Source organism: Medicago sativa, chromosome 5 (assembly GCF_051527215.1).
Source record: "Medicago sativa cultivar Bolivia chromosome 5, Bolivia_mono, whole genome shotgun sequence".
Taxonomy (NCBI): domain Eukaryota; kingdom Viridiplantae; phylum Streptophyta; class Magnoliopsida; order Fabales; family Fabaceae; genus Medicago; species Medicago sativa.
In genome coordinates this window covers 80204244-80226214 of record NC_140753.1, presented here as the reverse complement: position 1 = coordinate 80226214, position 21971 = coordinate 80204244, and the positions used below count along the sequence as shown (strand labels likewise).

Below are 21971 nucleotides of genomic sequence, written 5' to 3'. Positions count from 1 at the left end.
CCCTTGCCCCCCCCCCCCCAAAGATCTCACTTCCAGCGAGTGGTGCCGGTGCAGAAGCCCACGGCGAAGCCGCAAGTTGCGTCTCTCGTCCTCTCCTCTCATTGCTCTTTTTCAAAAGTTCCTCAAGTTTCTCTTATGTTGTATGTGAGCTCTCTTTACAATTTACAAAGAAGTACTTTAATATATGAATACGATTTCAGAGATAAGCACAATGGTTTGACTTGGTAGAGAAGTACAATGATATGATTTAGGCTAATAGTTTAGCCCAATAACCCAATGCACAATCAACACCCACTTATAATATTTACACATTCACTCTTAAAAAAAAAGATATAAAATATATCTCATTAATAATTTTATATTATTATTTTAACATAATTAATTTGATATATAATATTTTTACAAGAAATTTGATATATCATAATCATTTCATTTATGAAATATGAAAATATATTGAATTTTATTTGCACGACATTCTTTTCAAACTTTTTAATAATTTTGCATAAAATTGAAGAACATGTTATTTTGGTTTGGATTCCATGGATAGAAATCAATAAATTGTAATTTTGAGAGAAAGTATGAATAAATATAAAGAAATATTGATAACTTTCGATGATTATATGTGTGTGAGTGTGAGACATATAGATTTTTTTTTTATAAAAGAAAGTATCAAGCGACATTTAATTTGGTATTAAAATTTATAGAATTTAAATAACCATCAATTTGTCCCCATGAGCTTAGCTCAGTTGATAGTGACATTGCATAATTTATGCATCATGGGATGGGGTCCAAACTCCGGACATCCCCAATTCTCCACATTTAATTGTGTGAGCTCCAGCCACTAGACTACTATAAAAATAACAATCAATTTATTTCTAAAACAATTGAAAATTAAATCTTTTCAATAAATACATGTTAGTTTATGGAATTCTTAATCATAATACGTATACTTAAATTAATCCACTCTTAATACCTACTATTTATTACACAAATAATTACAGCCTTAATCTGATTCAAAAGAATCAAAATTTTTTTAACAACAAAAGAATCAATTTTTCCCTCAAAAAAACTATTACGGGTTACGACTATATATACTATTAAAAAAAGAGTATAAAAGTGGACATCTATCACTTTTAGTCCCTCTCAAAAAAAAAAAACTATCACTTTTAGTAAAATATGAATTTCATAGTAGTAAAATATAGTTTGTAAAAAAAAAAAGTAGTAAAATATAAAGAATAAGTCGTGAGTTTAACTCAGGTGATAGGGGCATTGCAGAATATATGCAGAGATCTGTATTCGAACTCTAGACACCCTATTTATTCACTTTATGAACTGAATTTCTAACCACCATGTTTCTCAACAAAAAAATTATAGATAATCCAAATAAGGAAAATGTTAGCATATGTCCATGTTAGTATACAAAGGATATAAATTATTTATTGAAAATTGTATGGAGAAAATTAAAATAAGTCATTTTACAAAAATATCTTTTAATATCAATAGTAGTATGGGAGAGATAAATTATAAATAATTGAAAAAATATATAGTAATAAATATTAAGGGTATAATAGGAAGAAAAAAACATAATGTTTCATTGATATTGTAAAATGACTTATAATTTAGAACAAACATATTTGACTAGAATGACATGATTTGCGACAGTGGGAGTATTTCATTCTAGTGAAATAAATTTGTCCAAAATTATATGTCATTTTAAAATATCGACGAACCATTAATATTTTTTTTCTCTTCTTCAAATTATGATTTATACTATCTTAATTTTTTTAAGGGATGTCTAATCCTATATATTATTTTATTTTCTGAAGCGACTATATTTTATTTTATATTTTCAAATTCTTTTAATTTACCTTTTTCATACCAATGCCTCTTAATTTCTCTTTTCTATACACCATTAAAACATTTCTTTCTTTATTTATTTTTTTGTCAAAAAAAACATTTCTTTTTTTATTACAAAGAGGTAGGATGGCAATTGGACCCAGTATCGATGAGTACACAAAAAATATTTACAATGAGTAGGTTAAAACCCTGCTTTCATGGGTGCAGTTAATTACAAGAAAATTTAAATGGGTACGGAGCGGGGTAAGAGTGCTATATTGGCCAGTCCCGCAACCCGCATATACATATTTATATAATACGATAAATAATTTATTTATTTTTGTTGTATAAATAATTAATTTTTTTAGATATTTAAGTCTAAACCTAAGTCTAAAAACTACTTGATACGCTAACCACTCCCTCCTACTGGTGTACAATTTTCGAGGGATATTTTGAATGTTTTTATTTGGGTAAATAATATGATTCATACCATTTTATGAGTTGATTTGAAAACTTTTGGACCATAATTTTATTTCAATTGTGATGTTTTTATTGTCTTTTCATAGTTAAAGTGCGGGTAATAGATGCGGGTATGGGCACTTAAGCTCCCATAGCATATGAGGATGGGCACTAAAATTGTTACCCAAGAGAATATGAGCTCAGGTAAGAATATTTTTTTACAAACATAAATAGAAAATTGTTTGTAGTCGATGATTTTCGGGTGTCAATCCATTAATTGGTTTTGAACCTTCAATCGTTGGACTTTTCGATCTTTATTCGTGGGAAGGGAAAAGATGAATTAAAACCCTTTTTCAAAGACTTTGGATCCGGGGGTTGGTTTCGATAGAGGAAGGTGTTAAGCACCCCTAACGACCACGGTATTCCGTGGAAACCTCTTTCCTAACTTTATCTTTATGCTAAATCATTTTTACTTATTTGAAAACTTATTGCTTAAAATCTAAGTGAAAGAATGGAGGGAGAAGAAGTATAATTTTTGTTTTTTATTTGATTTGGAAGGATAAATCCTTTGCCTACATACCCTTAAAGAAAAGGGATCAAAACCCAATGTAGTTCATTCTCAAAAATATTTTTGGTGAGTTGGGTTGATTTTAATTTGTTTTGAAAATGGTTTTAAGAAGGGTTGCGAAACCTCAAGGTATAGAAGAATAAAATGGTGTGAAGTTGTTCAATTTTAATTAAGAAATTTAGTCTAAGTTCAATTAAGATTCATTAGAAATTTGATTAAGAAAATAAAAAGAAAAAACAACTTGGATTTGGATCCAAGGTTTATTAAGAAAATATTTTTGACTTTTTGCTTATTTGATTTTTTTTGAGATAAAAAGATTTTTCTAAACTAACGGTAAACTAGCGTAACGACGTGAAAAATAAAGCGAGCGTAAAGCGATAAATAAAGTGGCATGGTGTCGGTGCAAGTGTCGGTGTGTGTAATTACTACATTATTACATACCTTCCTAGATACATTCTAAGGTAAGAAATAAAAACGCGTCAAAATAAATTACATCAATACCTAAAGTACACACTAATATCATGGAATTTAAATAAATTGCAAGAGGAAAAGAAAATGCATGAGATTATACTAAAATTAAAGCAAACAAAATATAACGAGATAATAAGAGACTTAAATGAATCACATACTAGGATGAATTATCAAATAGAAAGCATGAAGCCAAAATTTTAAAGCAATGCTTGGAGTAGAAATTGAAATATTAAAGCCAAATCAACACAAGATATTATGGAGTAAAAAACATTTAACATGCATGAAATAAAGTTTTTAAATATTAAAGCAAAGTAAAAATGTCATGAAGATTAAAGTGTTTAAAAAAATGCATGAATTACAGCCACAAAATGACTTTAAAAGGAAATGCAAGAATATTTTGAAAAGAGTTAAAAGAAAATGAGTAGAATAAATATGCTGCAGGAAGGGGGGTGCAGGAGCAGTAACAAGGGGTTTGCAAGTAAAACAGTAGAGAAACAAAACGGTTGGACTTAACAAAGCAGGCCGGTTCGGGTTACTGGATCCTGGACGGATCGAACCGGCTCCAAATAATGAGTTATGGGTTTGGCTCAGGCAGATCAGATCTAAGCCGTCTGATTAATCAGAAGGTTCAGATCTAAACTCAAGTAATCACGTCATAGCTACAAGATCACAATCAAGGGATTAAAACAAAGAGGATGCACAGTATGATAAGCGCACAGGAATATCAATAGAGATCAACAACAGCTGTCAGATCACAGAATTATTCCGATCTGACGGCTCATATCATGAAAGAGTACGGAAAGGTGGTAAGCAAGCATGCGTGTGATCATTTGAACAAAGCAGGAGTATAAAAACGTTTTAAGTCACAGATTAAATCATTTTATCATTTGCTTCTCTCTCTAGAACAAAAAAATGCTCTCATTTCTCTCTACTAACAGTCCATCGGAGAAGATGAAGACAAGTTATCCGGCGCGGTGGTTGGCCGGCCAAAGTGGCGGCGCCACCGCGCCGGAGGAAAAAACTTCTTGTTTCTAAATTTTTTTAAGGTTTTCTACTCGTCTTCATCTTCTCTATCCGTTTTCACCAATTAATTTGAAGGAAAAGCATGCATCAAGCCTAGATCTAAGATTTAAAAATGCAAGTACAACACCAAGAGATGATGAATTACCTCTTCTATTCACCTCGTTTCCGATCTGCTACTGCTTCTTCTTCACCCGATCTGGTTGAACACGAACAGAACCAAACAAACTACCACGCCTCCTTACTCACTTCTCCTGCTGCTCCGATTCTGTTCCGTTTGCAAGCTTAAGGTTCAGTTCCTTCTGCCTTGTACCTGGTTTGCTGCTGGATTCCGGTTCGAAAGTGTTGTTGTTTTTGAGTAATAGGCCAATTCAAAGTCTCTCTGGATGTGTACGGTGATGAAAATGTTGTTTGGAACTGCTAATTTGTGTTAGAGGAAAATCAAAATTCTGGAGAAGAAGTTAAGTAAGAGTGTTCATGAGATATCTGTAGGTTTATGCTTGAGTTTGCTGGTTTATGTGATATCTGTGGGTTTTGTGTTCATGAGATTGATGAAAGAATTTTCTGTTTTTCTTTGTTTTGATCCGAAAAAGAAAGGGGAAAGGTAGAATTAGGGTTTGTGTGATGATAGGTTGCGGCTACAGTGTCAGTCCCCTTTTTCATCAATGATTGGACAGCTTACACTACAAGAAACTTGCCATTTAGCAACGGCAGAAACCGTTGGTAAAGGTTTCAAAAGCCGTTGCTATAGGTCATAAAACCTATACCAACGCCCACCTGCTACCGTCTAGGATACTATGCTTATACCAACGGCAAGAATGCCGTCCCAATAGCTTATACCAATGGAAAATTAGCTTGATGCTATAGATTTCAGAGCTATAGCAACGGCATTTTACACCTATTAAATAGCTTTAGTCAACCTCCATATCCGTTGGTATAGGACCAAACTGTCCGTTGCTATAGGTTCTCTCTTTTTTTTTTTTTAAATAAAATTCACCCTAATATAAATATTTTTTAATAATAATAAAATTTTCACAATAATTCCTGACCAAAAAAATAATATATTCGGCAATACTTTTTTATTGCACTACACAAAATTTAAGGTAACATAAAAAAAATTTAATTATATGATCAAAGTAGTAAGTCTTACAAACATATCAAAATAACAAAATAATGTCAATTTTATATAATAACCAACACAAAAATAGATACTACATCAAAAAAACACTAGATGAGCCTAAACATATCCAAGATAAAAACAATTTCTAATCTTCCTCTCTTCCGTCTTCATCACTGCATCGACTTGAAGAATTTATCTGGTTTGGAGTATTAGCACCATCTGTGGCCTATTAAAAATAAAAATAAAATATGTTACAAACTCTACTTAATTCATGTTATCATAATATTCGAAATCTGAACTCGAAAAGTAAAATATCAATTATATAATATACCTGTTTTGCAGCTTGTAAAATATCATTCAAATCTTCTTGAGATAATCGATTTTGTATCACTGACATCATATTTGCCATAAACACATTTGTCCTCTCTTGACTTTCTCTCATTTTCTTAAGTTCATCCCTCAATTCTTGATTTTCAGACAAAGAAGCTTTTGATTTCTTAGGTTTGGGAATATTGCCTATACAACGCACATGTCCCCTCTTTTCAGCTCCTTTTACTCGGGAATAAATGTCATTCTTCCAAGGCATATGACTTTGTGTCCCAACCGATTGAGAAGTTTCTGCCTCATTTTTATATTTGTTTAGTTCTTAAAATTATAAGATATATAGATTATAAGAATACATTTTAAAATAGAATTCATTAATATGACAATCAAAACAATTGAAAAGGGTCACTTTTATGTCATAATCATAACAGAAATGTTCATTAAAATGGAACAATTGAACATAATTCAGAACAGAATTCAAAACAGAGTTCATTAATTTAAAACAAAATTCAGAACATAATTAAATTAGAACAACTGAACCAGAACAATTAAAACAGAATAAGCAGGATCAAAGTAATGGTTGTGGATGGTCATTCGAATAGGGGACCGCTCATTCGAATATATCAGTTATTTGTAACAACTAGTTCAATTTTACCAACAATAAAAACACACAACATCATGACAAGACAATCCGAAATGAGGCCAATATAAATAACAAAATTCCCCACCTGAATGGCATTATAAAAATCATTCAAAGGGAACTAACTGAACTATACTTGCAAAACAAACTTCAGAACAGAATTCAATCAGAGCAATTGAACCAGAACAATTGTTACAGAACAATTAAAATTGAATAAGCAAGTCCAATTTTATGTCACAATCAGAACATAATTCGGAACAATTAAAACAGAACAATTGAACCAGTTTCAATTCTTACGCTCATAATTCAATTTTATAAAACATTCAATTTTATACAACAGCCGGGGATCCAATTTCATTGATTTAACATATCGTTTCAGTATAAGTTATAGAATCAAAAAAGATATGAACGAAAGAAAGTCTTACTATAAATCTTGCAGCATGTTCATTAACAATTGAACCATCTTTACGAGTACATGTATCAATGTAAATCTCTTTCCGTGTGGGCGACACTCCTTTGGCTTTTTCTTTCTAATACCAAACAAATGAAATTATAAGTAATTTGTTTTATAAATACAATTTATTCAATTACAAGTTCAAATATTAACTAACCTTCTCATTGATCAATTTTGGGAGACTTTTTGTACCCATGCAATGAATATCTTCATATCTTTTATGATTCTGACTATTCTTTTTACTTTCTTCTACAATTGATACAACATAATGTTAGTCGAAAGAAGGAACCAAGTTCGAAGTTTTTTATAGTATGATAATATCTCTTTTAAATTTGACTTACTTATGCCTCTTCAGAAAACCAATGATGAACCAATTCACGATATTGACTTCGGTCAACTCGAGAATCTAGTACAACATTTGCAACTTCTTCTTCCGTTTTACTTACGTTAAATGTCTTTCCTTTTATAGAACACTTCCATTGTTTCCACTTCATATTCATCTCATGTATCAGATATTCTCTTGTAATCTCATTCATAGGAGGATCAAACCCAAAGAATTTCTACACATATATAGATGTGTTAAGTAAATACAGCATTAGTGATAAAAAAAAATTGGGTACATAATTATTTAAATATACTGTTAATATAATACCTCTATTTGCAAAACCATGTCATTCTTATTCTTAGTAGGCATATCTTTCCAATATGTGAGATTAATTGGAGCATATTGTTTCCTTCGAACCAAACTCCCTATGAAACGAGTAAGAGTCGACCCTTCGTCACCAATGAATCGACCGCGCTTGTCCATCTTAACAACTATGTAACTTTTAGGATCCATTTCCCATACATCATACATGCTTGTTGGGCCTCTTTTTTTCTTGGGTTGAACATCTACAAGCAAAACAGAAGATGTTATATAATTCAAACATAAACTATATATAAAATAAATTACAAAAACAGAAACTATATATAATTGAAACCTTTATTAATTTCTAGTTCTTCTTCTGCTTCTATATCTGAAGGAATATAGTAGGAATCTTCAGACTCATGTGTGACAACTTCCACATGACTTGGGTTGGGCCTAGTTTCTTCAACATTGCTTCCTTGGGCATGAGTTGATGTTGTATGAGTTTCTTCTGCATTACTTCCTTGGGCATGAGTGGAGGTTGGATGAGTTTCTTCAACATTACTTCCTTGTGCATGAGTTGAGGTTGTATGAGTTGCACTAGTTCCACGACTCCCAATATTCAGTTTTCTCTTCTTTGCCATTGCTGCAATACTTTAAATTAAGTGAGTGATGAACACAAACTTGCACTAGTATGACGACCATAAAAAGTAATAAGTCAAGTCCAATTGCATACAAAAACAAAACATTCACTAAACATTTTGAGCAATAGTATGATGACCATAAAATACAAAGGGAATGATAAAATATAGAATCAAAACTTTCACCAAACATAATATAGAATCAAAACATTCACTAAAACATTTTGATCAACATAAAAAGCAATAGTATGATGACGATAAAATACAAAGGGAATGATAAAATATAGAATCAAATCCTTCACTAAACATAATATAGAATCAAAACATTCACTAAAACATATTCTCCTAATCTTCCTCTTCTTCCTCAATCTGATTACTATAGAACTTTTGTATGCTCTACAAACAGCAATATGAAGCAAAGAACACAAAGAAGGGGATTCAACTGTAAAAGACAGCCAAAAAATCATCACTAACTAAAACATATAAATCTATAAAAACAACCCAAATCACAAACAAATTGACAAAATCCAAGAAAGAAAAATCGAAACCTTAACAGATAGGCATTCAAATTGTGCATACATAAAAAAACAAGAGAAGGAGAGAAAAAGAGTCTTGAACCTGTTTGCAGCATCCAAGTGAGATGAGCTAAGTGAGCAACGGGCCGAGCGAAGTGAAGGATTTAGGAACCTGTTTGCGGCAGCAAAGTAAGATTAGCGATAAGCTGATCAAAGTGAACTGATGAGTGAAGGTTTTGGGAATTAGATTGATGAAGTGAAGATTTAGGGCAAATGAATTTGGAAATTAGATTAGGAACCGATTAGGGGACCTGTTTAGGAGTTAGATTGATGAACGATGAATGGATTTTTGGTATGAGCGATTGTTGATTGATGGGTGAATGAGGAAAAACTTGAGTTTTGTTATGTATCTGTTTGTTATAACAATAATGAAAGATGTGAGGGAGAAAGTGGTGTTTTGTTATTTATATTTTTTTGAGAGGCGTTAGTTTTTTGACAAAGTGGTGTTTGTTATTTATATTTATATAATAATAAAAATATTAATAATAATAATAATAATAATAATAATAATAATAATAATAATAATCTATCACAGTATATAATTGGGAGCAAGAATGTTCTATTGTTTTTGTTATTGAAAAGATGAAAAAATTATTTTTTTAATAAAGAATTTTTATTATATTTGTTTTTTTTTAATAAATGTTATATTTGTTATATTATTGTTAAAAGATTAACGTAATTTGTTACCTATAATAATGAAACCGTCGTATCTGAAAAATTAAAGTTTGTTTTTTTTTAATAACAAACTTTTGCTACATATAAGTGAGAGTAGAAATTATATAAATAAGACTGTAATGTTGTTGCAAATTTAAGTGCAAATTAGAATAACAAATCTGATGGCAAAAATAAAAGACTCTATGAATATTCAAAAAGAAGAAAGAGTGGAAGATTCTTTTGAAAAAAGTGAAGGAGAAGGAGAAATAGTTGAAGATTCATTTGACAAGATACAAGAAAAAATTTGCAACGACGAAGGAGAAGTTTCATCAAGAGTTCTAATGGATCATGATTTAACCGAAGAAGAGTATCATTTTTTTTTTACAAGAAACTGATATAAAAGTGATTATGTTACTTTAAAAAGAGATTTTTTTTTTCTTCGAAGATGGATAACAAACGAGGATAAACAGAATACTCATCACAACTGATCTCAGAAACTTACCCGGCGCCATGATTCAGCATGGCAGGACTTCCACCTCGACCGCCTTTAGGCCTGGAACAACCCAAACAAAAAAGTAAATAAGTGATTGAAGATTTCAACAGAATTTGAACCATTAGAGGAAAAAGAATATCTGACCCTTGCAGCCTATTTTGATCTAATAGTTTAGATATGAACATCAATTTTCACCATTCACAAATAAATATGTACTCCATCCAGTCTTGAATAATATAAATTTTTTAGCAAATACAGTTCATGTAATATCCCGCCTGACAGTATCGGTATATTACCCGTTGACCGTGTCGGATGAATTTAATTCATGGAAAGTAAGTTATTGGAAATATTTTATGACATGTCAGCTATTTACGGGAAAAGAATCAGAGTCATTTTAAACACGTTTAAGGCAAGGGTAAAATGGTAATTTCACGTGGAAAGGATATTTAATTGGTTTTATCCCAAAATATCTCATTCTCTTCTCATCTTTCCTCTCTCTAGGTTGGGGAAAAAGAATTGCTCTTCCTTCTCTCTACTCTTCTCCATCGCCCTCTTCTATCACTCACTCCATCAATCTTTCTCAAGTTTCTCTCTACCAAGAATCATGTCTTATGTGGTTCCTTCAAGATCTTTTGTCCTTAGAAGCTTGAGATTTGTTTGTTCTCTCTTTAATGGATTTAACCTAGGGTTTGGTTTTGATTAAGAAGTTAGGGTTTTTGGCTTTGTTTTGGGAGCTCTTGATGAGTATGTTGCAAGGGATTGATGAAGCAAGCAAGAACCAACTATGGGTTTGTTATGAAAGCAAGAGTTAGGGTCTGTTTGTTGTAAGTTCAAACATGGTTCGAGAGGTGATTTTTCATGGATATGGAACAAGGTGTTTTAGTTTGCAAGAAAGGAGAACAAGATGGTATGTTTTGATCAAAGGATTGCAAGTGGGACAAAAGCTAGAGTTTTGGCTTGTTGAGCTTGGAACTTGGAGCTGCTATGAAATCATTGATTAGGTGAGTTCCATAGATAGAATTCCCACCCTTTGGGATTATGATTATGCCATGTATGTATATTATGAATAATATGAAATTCTAGGGTTTAAGTATTAGTCTAGTTGCCCTTTTTTATGCCATGCATGCTATACATGTTAATACTTGCCAAATGAATGTTTTACAAGTATTCTATGATCATATATGTACCAATATGTTTAGAGACACTTGGTTTGAGGTTTTTGGGTAAAAAATGCCATTTTTAGGGGTGTTGGACTGTCCTAACTCGCCACGGCGAGTAAATAGCTCGCTAGGCGAGCTAGAAGGTCGAACAGGGGGTTCTGCTCGCCTCCTACTCGCCATGGCGAGCAGTAGCTCGCCTCCCCAGCAAGTTCACTCGCCTAGGCGAGTAAGTAGTGCCATCTGGTGCTGCTTGCTCGTTTCAGGCAGATTCGGTGATTTTCGTTCCGGATCTTTTGTGCAGTCTTTTATAAATGTAAACCCCTCAAACCAAGGTCCTAAATGATGATCAAAGAAAGCATGATTCTTATGATGTGAAGCAAGTATTAAGCATGTTATTAAGGCATGGCATACGAGAGAAATCATGTCATGAAACGGGTAGCAAGTTATCCATAAGTAAGGGGAAAAACTAGAGCCTCGACATAGTTGTCGATAACTAGCAAGTTAGCAAGATTCCTAGAATGCTAAGACGCGAAGTATAAACTCTTCGCATATGTTTAAGAGTGTTTAGCAAGCATGATAAGTTGTGGGATGATTAGTTAATCACTCCACCATGTTTAGGAATTTACAAGCATGACCAAGTATAAGTTTACCGTTAATCAGATCGATTCAAGGGTCCGAGGTAATAAGAAAGCAAGTATGAATATGTTTAAGTATGCGTACGACAAGACTATAATTATTAAGTAGGTGGCATGTCTCTTGCTATCCACATCAGGGGGATACAAGAGGTTCTCGATCTAAGGGGAACGATTCATGCCGTAAGGGACCCGCATGTCACTGAAATTAACAAGACGTAGGTGCTCGTGTCTCTTGTTATCCACGCCAGGAGGATACAGGAGGTTCCCGACCTAAGGGGAACGGTTCAAACCGCAAGGGACCCGCACGACACCGAGGGAGTCCGATGTACGTACATCGGTCATGTATGGGATTGTTCTCAGGGTTACTCCACCCGGGACTATCCGTAAAATGAATCAAGATAATAATTGTTTGTTCAACGCTAACCTAATGAATGAACTTAGATACGTTTATGCACAATATGATTATGTTATGTTTATGCAAGAATGATTACATGTATGATCAAGTTAGGAGCATTAGATGCTAAGACAAGTGCAAGTTATGCATAGAACAAGTAAAGAACATGATACCGATGACGATCTTAGGTTTCCCCTAATCGTCCGGTTTAGCATCGTGCCATGATTATGATATGTTTAGGCCTCGATACATAGAGCGTATTCTTGGCAATGCGGTCCTAGGTTCCCTCGGCCGCCATGACACGTATAGGAAGTGAAGCCTATAACAAGTGAGATAAGCCTATGACGGGTCTAGCATGCACTACCGTCTAGGATACATGACCACACACGTATAATCAACCATCAGGTTGTAATGTAGACACGTGGTGACCGTAGGTTTTCCCCCGAGGTTACCTATAGCCTAGGATTTAGGGGAACTCACTGAGACATTATGTCTCATCCCAATCCTTATTTGTTTCAGATAAGCAGGATGATTATGCATGTTCGTAGCCGGATGGATGTTACGTCAAGGGTTCGTTCGTAACGATGCAGGATGCCATGGATAACAAGGAAGTATTTTTATGTATGGTTGAGATGTATTATATTATTGTCTATACGAACGTGACTTGATGTAAATATTATTCATTCGAAAAATTTTATGTTGTATATTTTAATGTATCCAGTACTAAAAATAACGCTTATGCTAAACTTTCTAGATACGTTTAGTATGGGTGTTACATTTGGTATCAGAGCAGGTCGATTCAGACCGTGCCTTGGGTCATTAAATTACAACAAAGGTAGTGGGACCATTGGGTTTCAGGTAAACGGATAGAATATATCTATTCGATTTGAATTTCAAATATTTGTCTTTTGGAAGTATCTGTTGTCTGACCTCATGTGTTCTTCGATACCCTTCTGCGTGTTGAACCGAAACCATGCCTTGAGCATCTCCATTAAGTCCAATCTTTCGACTAATCATCTGGATGTGAAAGTAATGTTGATTCTTTCGATCATGAGGTCAAATTTAGTTTGACTGCATTTAAGATAACTCTTTCAAAACATAGTCTAACATTAGGATTGTTAGAATTGTTATAGAAGTTTTATTGAATTGTTAGGTTTAGGTTTTGATGAATTGTTGTAGAATTGTTTAGGTTTAGGTTTAGGTGTATGTTTTGATGATAGTTTATGTTTAGTTTTAGGTTTTGATTTTATGATTTTATGGCATTGTTGTTTAGTTTATGTTTTGATCGCCAATCTTTTTTTATGTAGATATGTCTCAGAATCAAAATCAGGGTAACGTTCAGTTGAACAAAAATGAGGTTGATGAGAAGAAGAAAGAAAAATCGCCTTTGACATGGAACATAATTGTTTGTGATGGTTTTGTAAAAAAGAAGGACCTGAATGTTCCGGTGTACAATCAGTCGAGGTTGAGGAGGAGCGGGAGGACATGCTATTTTGGTCCTCAACCAAAAGAAGGTGCCCCAGGGACTGTCGAGGACAACCCAATTGAGATAAGCGACGAGGGAGATGATTAAATAATGTAATGGCTTGTAATAATCTTGGAACATTTTGGAACATTTTGTTATTGAATAATCTTGATTAAACTTGAATATTTTGAATAAATTTGAAGCGAAATTGCGTATTGATTAAATTTGAAGCGAAATCGTGTATTGAATAATTTCGATTAAAGTTGCGCATTGAATAATTTCGATTAAGGTCGCGTATTGAATAATTTCGATTAAAGTCGCGTATTGAAGAATTTCGTTTAAAGTTGTATCTTGAATAATTTCGAATAAAGGTTACATTTCATTACATAAAGCTCCTAAATATGTCATATCATTACATTACATTCGGGTAGAGCCTTCCAACTACAACAATTGTCTTATCTCTAAAATGGGGTAAATTCAAACTCGCTAAACAACATGACTCAAGCATTCATCCGGCATCTCCATTGTTCCATTTAAAAGATTAAATTATTGTTAGGCTTGGTTTAAATGATGGTATTCAAGTGTCAAAAGAATGAAGTCCATTCCTTGACATCTACTCTAAAAAAGAATTATAACATATAAATCTACTCAAAAACTAAAAAAAAAAAAATCTACTCAAAATCTACACAAAAACTATAAAAAAAACATTTATAACAACTAAAATGTAAGTTAATAGCACTATAATTTACTTACTTGTGATTTTGTTGAATAAATTTGGTTGGGGTTTTTAGAGAGTTTTTGAGAGAGATTGGAGATTTTTTTTTTTGAGATTTAGAGAGTAATAATGGATGAGTGAGCTTCTACCAATTTTGAATCAATACGTATCGGCAGTTAACTGCCAAAGTTTTCCTCGACAGTTAACTGCCGTCGGTTCCATTCATAATTCGGCAGTTAACTGCCGCCGGAGCTTTTCGTCTTTTACATGTGTTTTTCAGCCTAAATAAATGTGTATACAACAATTTTCACATAAATATTGGGAATGACAATGTAATAATCTACCCATAAAATACCTATTGTCATCCCTACAAAGTGGGTTGAAGCCCATCTTGTAACACATTTTTTAATTTACGAGAAATTTTTAAATATATATTTTTCACTCAAAATCAAAATCGTCGTAAATATATTAGATATGGATAGAGCATTGCTATATAGTAAGAAAAGATTTTAACGAAATTATACGACAGTGGGAAAACACTTGCCTTATAAGGGCAATATGGCAATATAGAAAATAGTTGATGGATAGATTGGTAATTACAACTTGGCAATATAGAATATAGAAAATCAGCTATTTTCTATATTGCCATGTTGCCCTTGTAAGACAAGTGTTTTCCCACTGTCGTATAATTTCGTTAAAATCTTTTCTTACTATATAGCAATGCTCGTTAGCCATATTTCCCTTGTTAGCTTTTTTAATACAATTTATTGAATTATAAAAAATTATAGGCATGAAAGAAAGACGACAAATAGATAGTGATCGTTATTTTTTGTATAAAAAAAATAGTGATTGTTATTTAAAAAAAAAAAGTCGTGCTAACTTGTGCTCTTATGACATAAGAATTTCATAAATGGTTCCCTCAAAAAAAGATTTCATAAATGGTAAATATTTATTACAAAATATTAGTTTTTTTTTTTTTGAAGAATCAATTGACACAATTTTTTAAACAAAATTTCCATTTTAAGTTCCTTAACTTAACATACAAGTTGGCATTTCTTAAAAAAAAAAAAAAAAATCAATCATGATGAATAATGAGGGACAGAAGCATCCATAAGTATGATATGTCATTTTGTCTTTTTTGGTCAATTAGCCTAGTGACTGTAACTCAGACATTTTAAATGGGGGAGAAGTGGTATGTCTGGGGTTCGAACCTCAGTCCCTGCATATATTATGCATTGTCCCTACCAATTGAGTTAAGCTCACGAAGACAGCTGTCATTTCGTCTATCACGCCTATGATTTTTTAAATGATAAAAGTTATAATTAAATTTTTTAAAGGATAAAAAATATATCGATTGTTTCTAATTTTTACATGAGCTATCAAATTTTGTACCCCAAATTTGCACGCATGGTCTGAACATCGCTTAAAAATTCTAAAATTTCATGATGGATGTTCTTATGTGTTTCAAACATGACTGTAAACTTGGAGAACAATATTTAATTAGTGAGTATATACTTACTCGGAACAAAATGACTATTTTGCAAGTTATGACCGAAAAATAAAAAAAAATGATGAATATTCTAATTATATGAAACTTTACAGATCCGTTATGTTTTTTTTATAAAATTTTATGTAAAAAGAATCAACTAAGAATTTTATTTATAGGTCGATGTTTCCGCTGTTTTATTTTTTAGTTTTTAGTGCTTTTAAAATTCACAATTAATTCGTCTCTTTTAAGAAAATTCTAATTTTATGTGGGAGACCGTATGTCGACGTTCTAAATAAGTCTAAAAACTTTATGTCGACCTCCATGTCACTTTTATAAACTTTTTGTCGACCTAGCAATTTTGACATTTTTATCGGTTTAACTAGGAATTTTGGACATAGTTCAATTTTTTTTTTAAATATTTGATAACCTAGACGGATATAATTTAAATTAAGATATTCATAAGACGACCATTAATATTACCGTATTTTTTACTTATTAATAACAAAGTTTTTTTTTTAGAGTAGTTATCAATAAAGTTGAGAAATACAATTTTATTTTTGAAAGGAAGAAATACAATTTAGTTGTATAAAAACTCTTTTGTAATTTTTATTTTTATTAATTAATTATAAATAGTTGTACCAAGATCAATTACTTCTTTTTTCGTGGTTTGATATCAAGGTTTGGCTTCATGAGATGACAAAGGGTACTTCCTCTATTCTATTTGTTACAGGAGTATGGTATGCTTGGTGTTGGAGAAACAATACTATTTTTGAGGATCAACATTGGCACATTCAAGATGTGGTGCGAAAGACATTTTTGTTACATGATGAATGTATTTCTTACTATCCCAATCTTGGTTTGGACCCACACTCATCGCTCCTCTTAGCTCATTGGATCCCCCCCTCCAGAAGCTACACTCAAACTCAATATTGATGGTAGTTTTCTAGAAGATTTTGGTTGTTTAGGTGCTGGTGGTGTTGTTCGCAACCACGATGGAGATTGGATAGCTGGTTTTTCTCACTATGAAGTTGGGGGTGATGCGTTATTAGCTAAGTTACGTGCTATCCAGACAGGTCTTGATTTTTGTAGTAAAGAAGGTTTTAGCTAAGTTACGTGCTATCCAGACAGGTCTTGATTTTTGTAGTAAAGAAGGTTATGTCAACATTATTTGTGAGAGTGATTGTTTGGAAGCAGTAAACCTGATTATTGATGGTCATGATCATACCTTGCACACTTATGCTACTGACATCCTTCATATTAGAGATGATTTACATGGAAATGGAAATACAACATTGGTGCATGTTCATAGGGAACAAAATATGTGTCCAGATTTTATGGCTAAGGAAGGATCACATGCAAGGTGCTCTGCTCATTGGAACTGCCCTCCGCCTGGCATGGAATCTCTCATCCTGAGAGATAAACTTGGAACTTAATTTCGCCTCTCCCTTTTTTTTTCTTTTTCTTTTTGCCTCGTTACATTGTAACACTATCAAAAAAAAAAAAATTACTTCTTTTTTCGAAAGACTTATCTATTAAGTTAAGAAATAATCTTTACTTTGTTGTGAAACTTATCTATTAAGTTGAAAGACTCAGAAAATTACTTTCAAGAATTACTTATCTATTAAGTTAAGAAATAATCTATTTTTTTAAGGAAGAAATAATATGTTATAATACTAATAAGTTAAGAAATAATATGTTATAATACTAATTAATTAATCATAATTATTATATTTGATTTTCACATGAATGCATATCCGGTGCTTGCATATATCTTAAAAAATCAAAAATAAAAAAACCGTGGCACTCTAATCACTTAGGACATTGCATATCTCTAGTCTCTTTGGAGTGGGAGATGGAGAAATCTATGGCAGTGGCTGGGACGATTGAAGAGTTAAAGTTAAAGGTAAGAAACAATCTTCATGTTCATGACGATCTTGCCCTTTTCATTTTATCAAAACTACCTCTCAAATCTTTGAAGCGGTTTGGTTGCGTATGCAAATCATGGTCTCTCTTGTTTCAAAACCCTCATTTCATGAACATGCTCCGCACTCATTTCTCATCTAGGAACAGTTCCTATCACGGCGGTGGTGATACATTTCTTTTCATACACGAGCCTGAACTGACTGAGACAGGTGAATACTATTATCATGGCAGGTTCTATTTGCTCCCCGATGAGAGGTTTGAAAATAGGATCAAATTTGATTTGCCACCTCCATTTCATGAGGATGACATCTCTGTTTATCTTTTAGGTACACTTAGTATTAATGGTTTATTCTGTATCGGGCAAGATAGGCGTAGAGGAATGGTAAATAGCTTTCGAGCTGTATTATGGAATCCGGCTACCAGAGAATCCGTGGCCATTCCTCCTAGCCCTGACGAGTCTGTACCACCTTATCGTGACCCATTCTTTCATTTCCATGGATTTGGTTATGACCATGTTAGAGATGACTATAAAGTGGTTCGATATATGTCATTTTTCAATGTAACCGATGAAGATGAAGACGTGCCATGGGAAGATAGATCGTATGACCCCGTGTTGGAGATATATAGTCTTAGAAGTAACTCATGGAGGATACTCGAGATCGAGATGTGTGATATGCCGAATTGTGATTATGATCAGCCGGTGACCGGTTCCGGAGTGTACATGAACGGAGCGTGTCATTGGTGGGGTAACAATGATTTATATAATTCAACAGGTTGTTTGGTGTCATTTGACCTGAGCAACGAGGTGTTGTCTACAACATCTATGCCCTCAGACAATGATGTAAGTTGTGATTTTGTAGCCATACAAAGACAATTGGTGGTGTTAAATGAGTCAATTGCATTGATCTCAAATTGTTACAATACTACTACTTTTCACATTTCAATTTTGGGTGAACTCGGTGTGAAGGAATCGTGGATCAAACTCTTTATTATTGGACCGATGCCTCCCATTGAGTGTCCCATTGGAGTTGGGAAGAAACGCAGTATTAGCTTCAAAAGAAAAGATGGTGAACTAGTTTGGATTGATTTAAGCTCCCAGATAATTGATGAGATTGGTGTTAAAGGAGAGAGATTTTGTTGTCAGATGGGAATTTACAAAGAAAACCTTCTTCCGATTGGAAGAATTAACAAGTAGTTGTTTATCTTTCATTGCGATTTTACAATTTCCTATATCAATTCTTCAAAAGTCCTTGAGTAAAATCCTTCGATTTTGATTGCAATTTTACGAGTCCCGATTTTGCTATTCCCTTTCGACCTGAAGTAAAGTCCCGATTTTGACAACCTTGGTCAGATGGGAATTTACAAAGAAAACCTTCTTCCAATTGGAGGAATTAATAAGTAGTTGTTTATCTTGTTTTCCACCAAGAGGTATATGATTACTATGTAGTATGTGGCAAAAAGAAGGATCCATTTTGTGTTAAGAAGCTTGCTTTATCAATTTTTGTTTTATGAATGGGAGATTTGATAATCTAATGAGAAACTTCATTACATTCTGTTTTCAAATATCTATGCTACCGTGTAATGTTGTGATTTAGTTTTGCTTTATTTTCGTTGCACTCCCTCTTAATTAATTGCTATGATATTGACAATGTTGTTTTCTTATTTGCAATCTTGTTTATGATAATTACTCGTTGTTTTTGAATTTCAACTGCTTGAGAGTCTAAAAGCTAGCTAGCCTTTTTCAGTAGTGGGATTATGACTGAATATACTACTCATTTTGACACTATCAAGTGGTAATAATGGAAATATATTTGGCAAAAACAAATAATTAGCCTCTATATTTAAACTTTAATCCATATTTTAAAATAATTTTATTGATATGCCATTCAAATATGTAAAAAAATGTATATGTATATACAGCCCTTGAGTATGTAAAAACCTTTGTGCTGTGATAAAAGCAGAGATTTCTGTTGTTGTCCATTCTCATACATAGTCCTCAACATTATTGTCTATAAGTGAGTATACGTGGAAACCTTTAATTTTAAAATTGTGTGAGGAATCAATTCTAATGGAAGCATAAGCACATGAATATAATACAATGATTCCAAATAGCAAGAAGCAACATAATCAATTAGCAGAACCTTGGTTGAAACAATCTTCAGCTATGTTGAAAAGCAGCAACAAGCATATCTCTCTTATTTGAAAACCTCATTTTATGAACATGTTCCGCACCCATTTCTTATCTAACAACTGTTCCGATGACAGTTGTGGTGATACGTTTCTCCTTCTAGACAAGGTAGTACCGCCTGTGGCAGCGACAAATGAAGAACGTTGCCACGACACACTCTATTTCCATCAAACAGGATGGCAGTAATCCTTATATTTTAAGTTCAGTTAGTATTACTGGTATTTTTTGTCTCGGACAAGATAGGCATAAAGGCATGGTAAATACGGTCCAAGCTGTATTATGGAACCTGGCTACCGCTGAAATCTTGGTCATTCCTCCCAGTCTGTATCATCTTATCGACACCCTTTTTTTAAATTTATTGGATTTGGTTATGACCATGTTAGAAATGACTATAAAGTGATTTGGTATATACATTATTTTTCTATCAAACCGACCAAAATGAAGATGTTCCATTTCAAGATAGATCTTATGACCCCATGTTGGAGATATTTAGTCTTAGAAGCAACTATTTGAGGATACTCGATGTCAATATGCGTGATATTGCTGAATTTTTTTTATTTTTTTATGATTCACTGTTGCTAGGTGCCTAAGTGTATAGTGATTGAGTGTGTCATTAGTGGGATAACAGTGACCTACATTCAATGGTGAGTGAATATATTCACGATTCACACAATAATCAACTTTACTTTTTTTTGACGAAAACAAAACGATATGCATCAAATTGATAGAGTACACTAAATATTTGTAAAAAAACAGAGAGAGACTGTTTTCATATGGTTGGTGGAGTGGGGAAGTACTACAATGATAATATAGACTTGACAATGGGTGTGAAACCACCTACTCCTCTTAGAGTTGACGATTTCTTGGATTCCAATTATTTTTAATAATGAGTACATTAAATCTTATAACATGTTCGCCTTTGTTAAAATCGTAAATGGTCAATCTGCTAACGAACTCACAACACCCAAGTTACAACAGCAAAATACCCATGCTTCTATATCTGCAACGTTGACACTAGAATGTTCGATTTGTAATTGACTAAAATCGATCTTTTAATAGGAACCAAACAAACACCGCAACAAAACGCGAAATAAAAAACACAGCTCAATACAACGAACAACACAACGCTGCATTCAAATGACAAAATCATGCAAAAATACAAAGGAAAACACTTATACATGTAAAAACCACTTATTTAGATTAAAAGAAAGTGGAAAAAAAATGTAGAGTGATGATTTTAGATAAAAAAAAATGACCTAAAAGCACTTCTCAATGAGCGAAGGAGAAAAAAAAATTATTTTTAAAGTTTAATGGTGGTGGGTTGACGGTTCAAAATAATTTTGCATATACAACCAATCAAAAAATTCTGAATTGTCACATAAATTAAAAACAGTAATTGATGTGTCAATTCTAACTATTTTGATTAGTTGTGTGTGCAAAATTGTTTTGAATCATCAACCCACCACCGTCTTAGTTTTATAACTCAAACTACCTTGTATATTCTAGCCATGCACGTGTAATCTTACCTTTTGCACCTTGTATTTTCGCATCATCATATAGCAAGCAATTCCCTTAACAAAAAACTAGGGCCGTGTAATTTTATGTAATTGTTATTTTAAGCATTATTCTTTGGAATTTCTATGAACCATGCATGCAATATTATTATTCATGATGCCAATTTTGTTATGAGATGATGTGAAATAATTATATGATAATATTTTTTAATTAGGGTTAAAAATGTTTTGGATCTTTTTGAAAGTGGACACTTTATTATGTTCATTCAAACGAGGCTGACTTTGAGATGGACACTTATCATTTATGTCAGTTGTGTTTGTTTTTTGAGACTAATGTATTCCCCTTGAGAATATTGAGGAAAACCAAATTAAATTTTTCTTTAATTGCTGATAAATAGTGTTATCATTGTTACAGTTAATTGTTTGTAACAATATCACACTGAATAGTGATTAGTGTTTTTGTTATCATTGTACACATTCCTTTTTAATCTTGATGAAATATTCAACATGCAAAATGGCATCTCTGTATTGTATGTTGCTTTTTGTTGTCTCTCTCTCTCTCTCTATACTGATCAAATGTATTTTTTGTAGATTTCAATAGTAAGATA

General features: G+C 32.7%; 3 protein-coding genes and 1 pseudogene across 4 annotated transcripts; 2 read left to right on the top strand and 2 right to left on the bottom strand.

The window, feature by feature from the left end:
• Window positions 1-5458: 5458 nt before the first annotated feature.
• Window positions 5459-6113, bottom strand: LOC146925560 (uncharacterized). The gene is made up of 2 exons (XM_085710444.1): window positions 5806-6113; window positions 5459-5700 (listed from the first exon to the last, which is right to left on the bottom strand). The coding sequence occupies exons 1-2, from the start codon at window positions 6058-6060 to the stop codon at window positions 5620-5622; spliced, it is 336 nt and encodes a 111-aa protein (XP_085566570.1). The 5' UTR covers window positions 6061-6113; the 3' UTR covers window positions 5459-5619.
• Window positions 6114-6262: 149 nt separating this feature from the next.
• LOC146925559 (uncharacterized) lies at window positions 6263-8269 on the bottom strand (annotated as a pseudogene). The gene is made up of 5 exons (XR_015010610.1): window positions 7873-8269; window positions 7545-7783; window positions 7230-7452; window positions 7050-7138; window positions 6263-6968 (listed from the first exon to the last, which is right to left on the bottom strand). The product of XR_015010610.1 is annotated as an uncharacterized LOC146925559 (transcript).
• An 8162-nt stretch (window positions 8270-16431) lies between these two features.
• Window positions 16432-17171, top strand: LOC146925558 (uncharacterized). Its single transcript, XM_085711989.1, has 3 exons — window positions 16432-16570; window positions 16704-16835; window positions 16933-17171. Exons 1-3 carry the CDS (start codon window positions 16432-16434, stop codon window positions 17169-17171), a joined length of 510 nt encoding a protein of 169 aa, XP_085568115.1.
• A 419-nt stretch (window positions 17172-17590) lies between these two features.
• LOC146925557 (F-box protein CPR1-like) lies at window positions 17591-19224 on the top strand. The gene has a single exon (XM_085710446.1). It carries the CDS (start codon window positions 17591-17593, stop codon window positions 18854-18856), a length of 1266 nt encoding a protein of 421 aa, XP_085566572.1. The 3' UTR covers window positions 18857-19224.
• The last annotated feature ends 2747 nt before the right edge of the window (window positions 19225-21971 follow it).

Bases quoted from the DNA above. Each gene is read 5' to 3' on its own strand.
- LOC146925558 (XM_085711989.1), top strand. From the start codon at position 16,432: ATGACAAAGGGTACTTCCTCTATTCTATTTGTTACAGGAGTATGGTAT. The intron at 16,571-16,703 runs GTATTTCTTACT...TTGGTTGTTTAG, and splicing joins ATTTTTGTTACATGATGAAT to GTGCTGGTGGTGTTGTTCGC. The intron at 16,836-16,932 runs GTTTTAGCTAAG...GTTTGGAAGCAG, and splicing joins TGATTTTTGTAGTAAAGAAG to TAAACCTGATTATTGATGGT.
- LOC146925557 (XM_085710446.1), top strand. From the start codon at position 17,591: ATGGAGAAATCTATGGCAGTGGCTGGGACGATTGAAGAGTTAAAGTTA.
- LOC146925560 (XM_085710444.1), bottom strand. From the start codon at position 6,060: ATGCCTTGGAAGAATGACATTTATTCCCGAGTAAAAGGAGCTGAAAAG. The intron at 5,701-5,805 runs GTATATTATATA...TATTTTTAATAG, and splicing joins TTTTACAAGCTGCAAAACAG to GCCACAGATGGTGCTAATAC.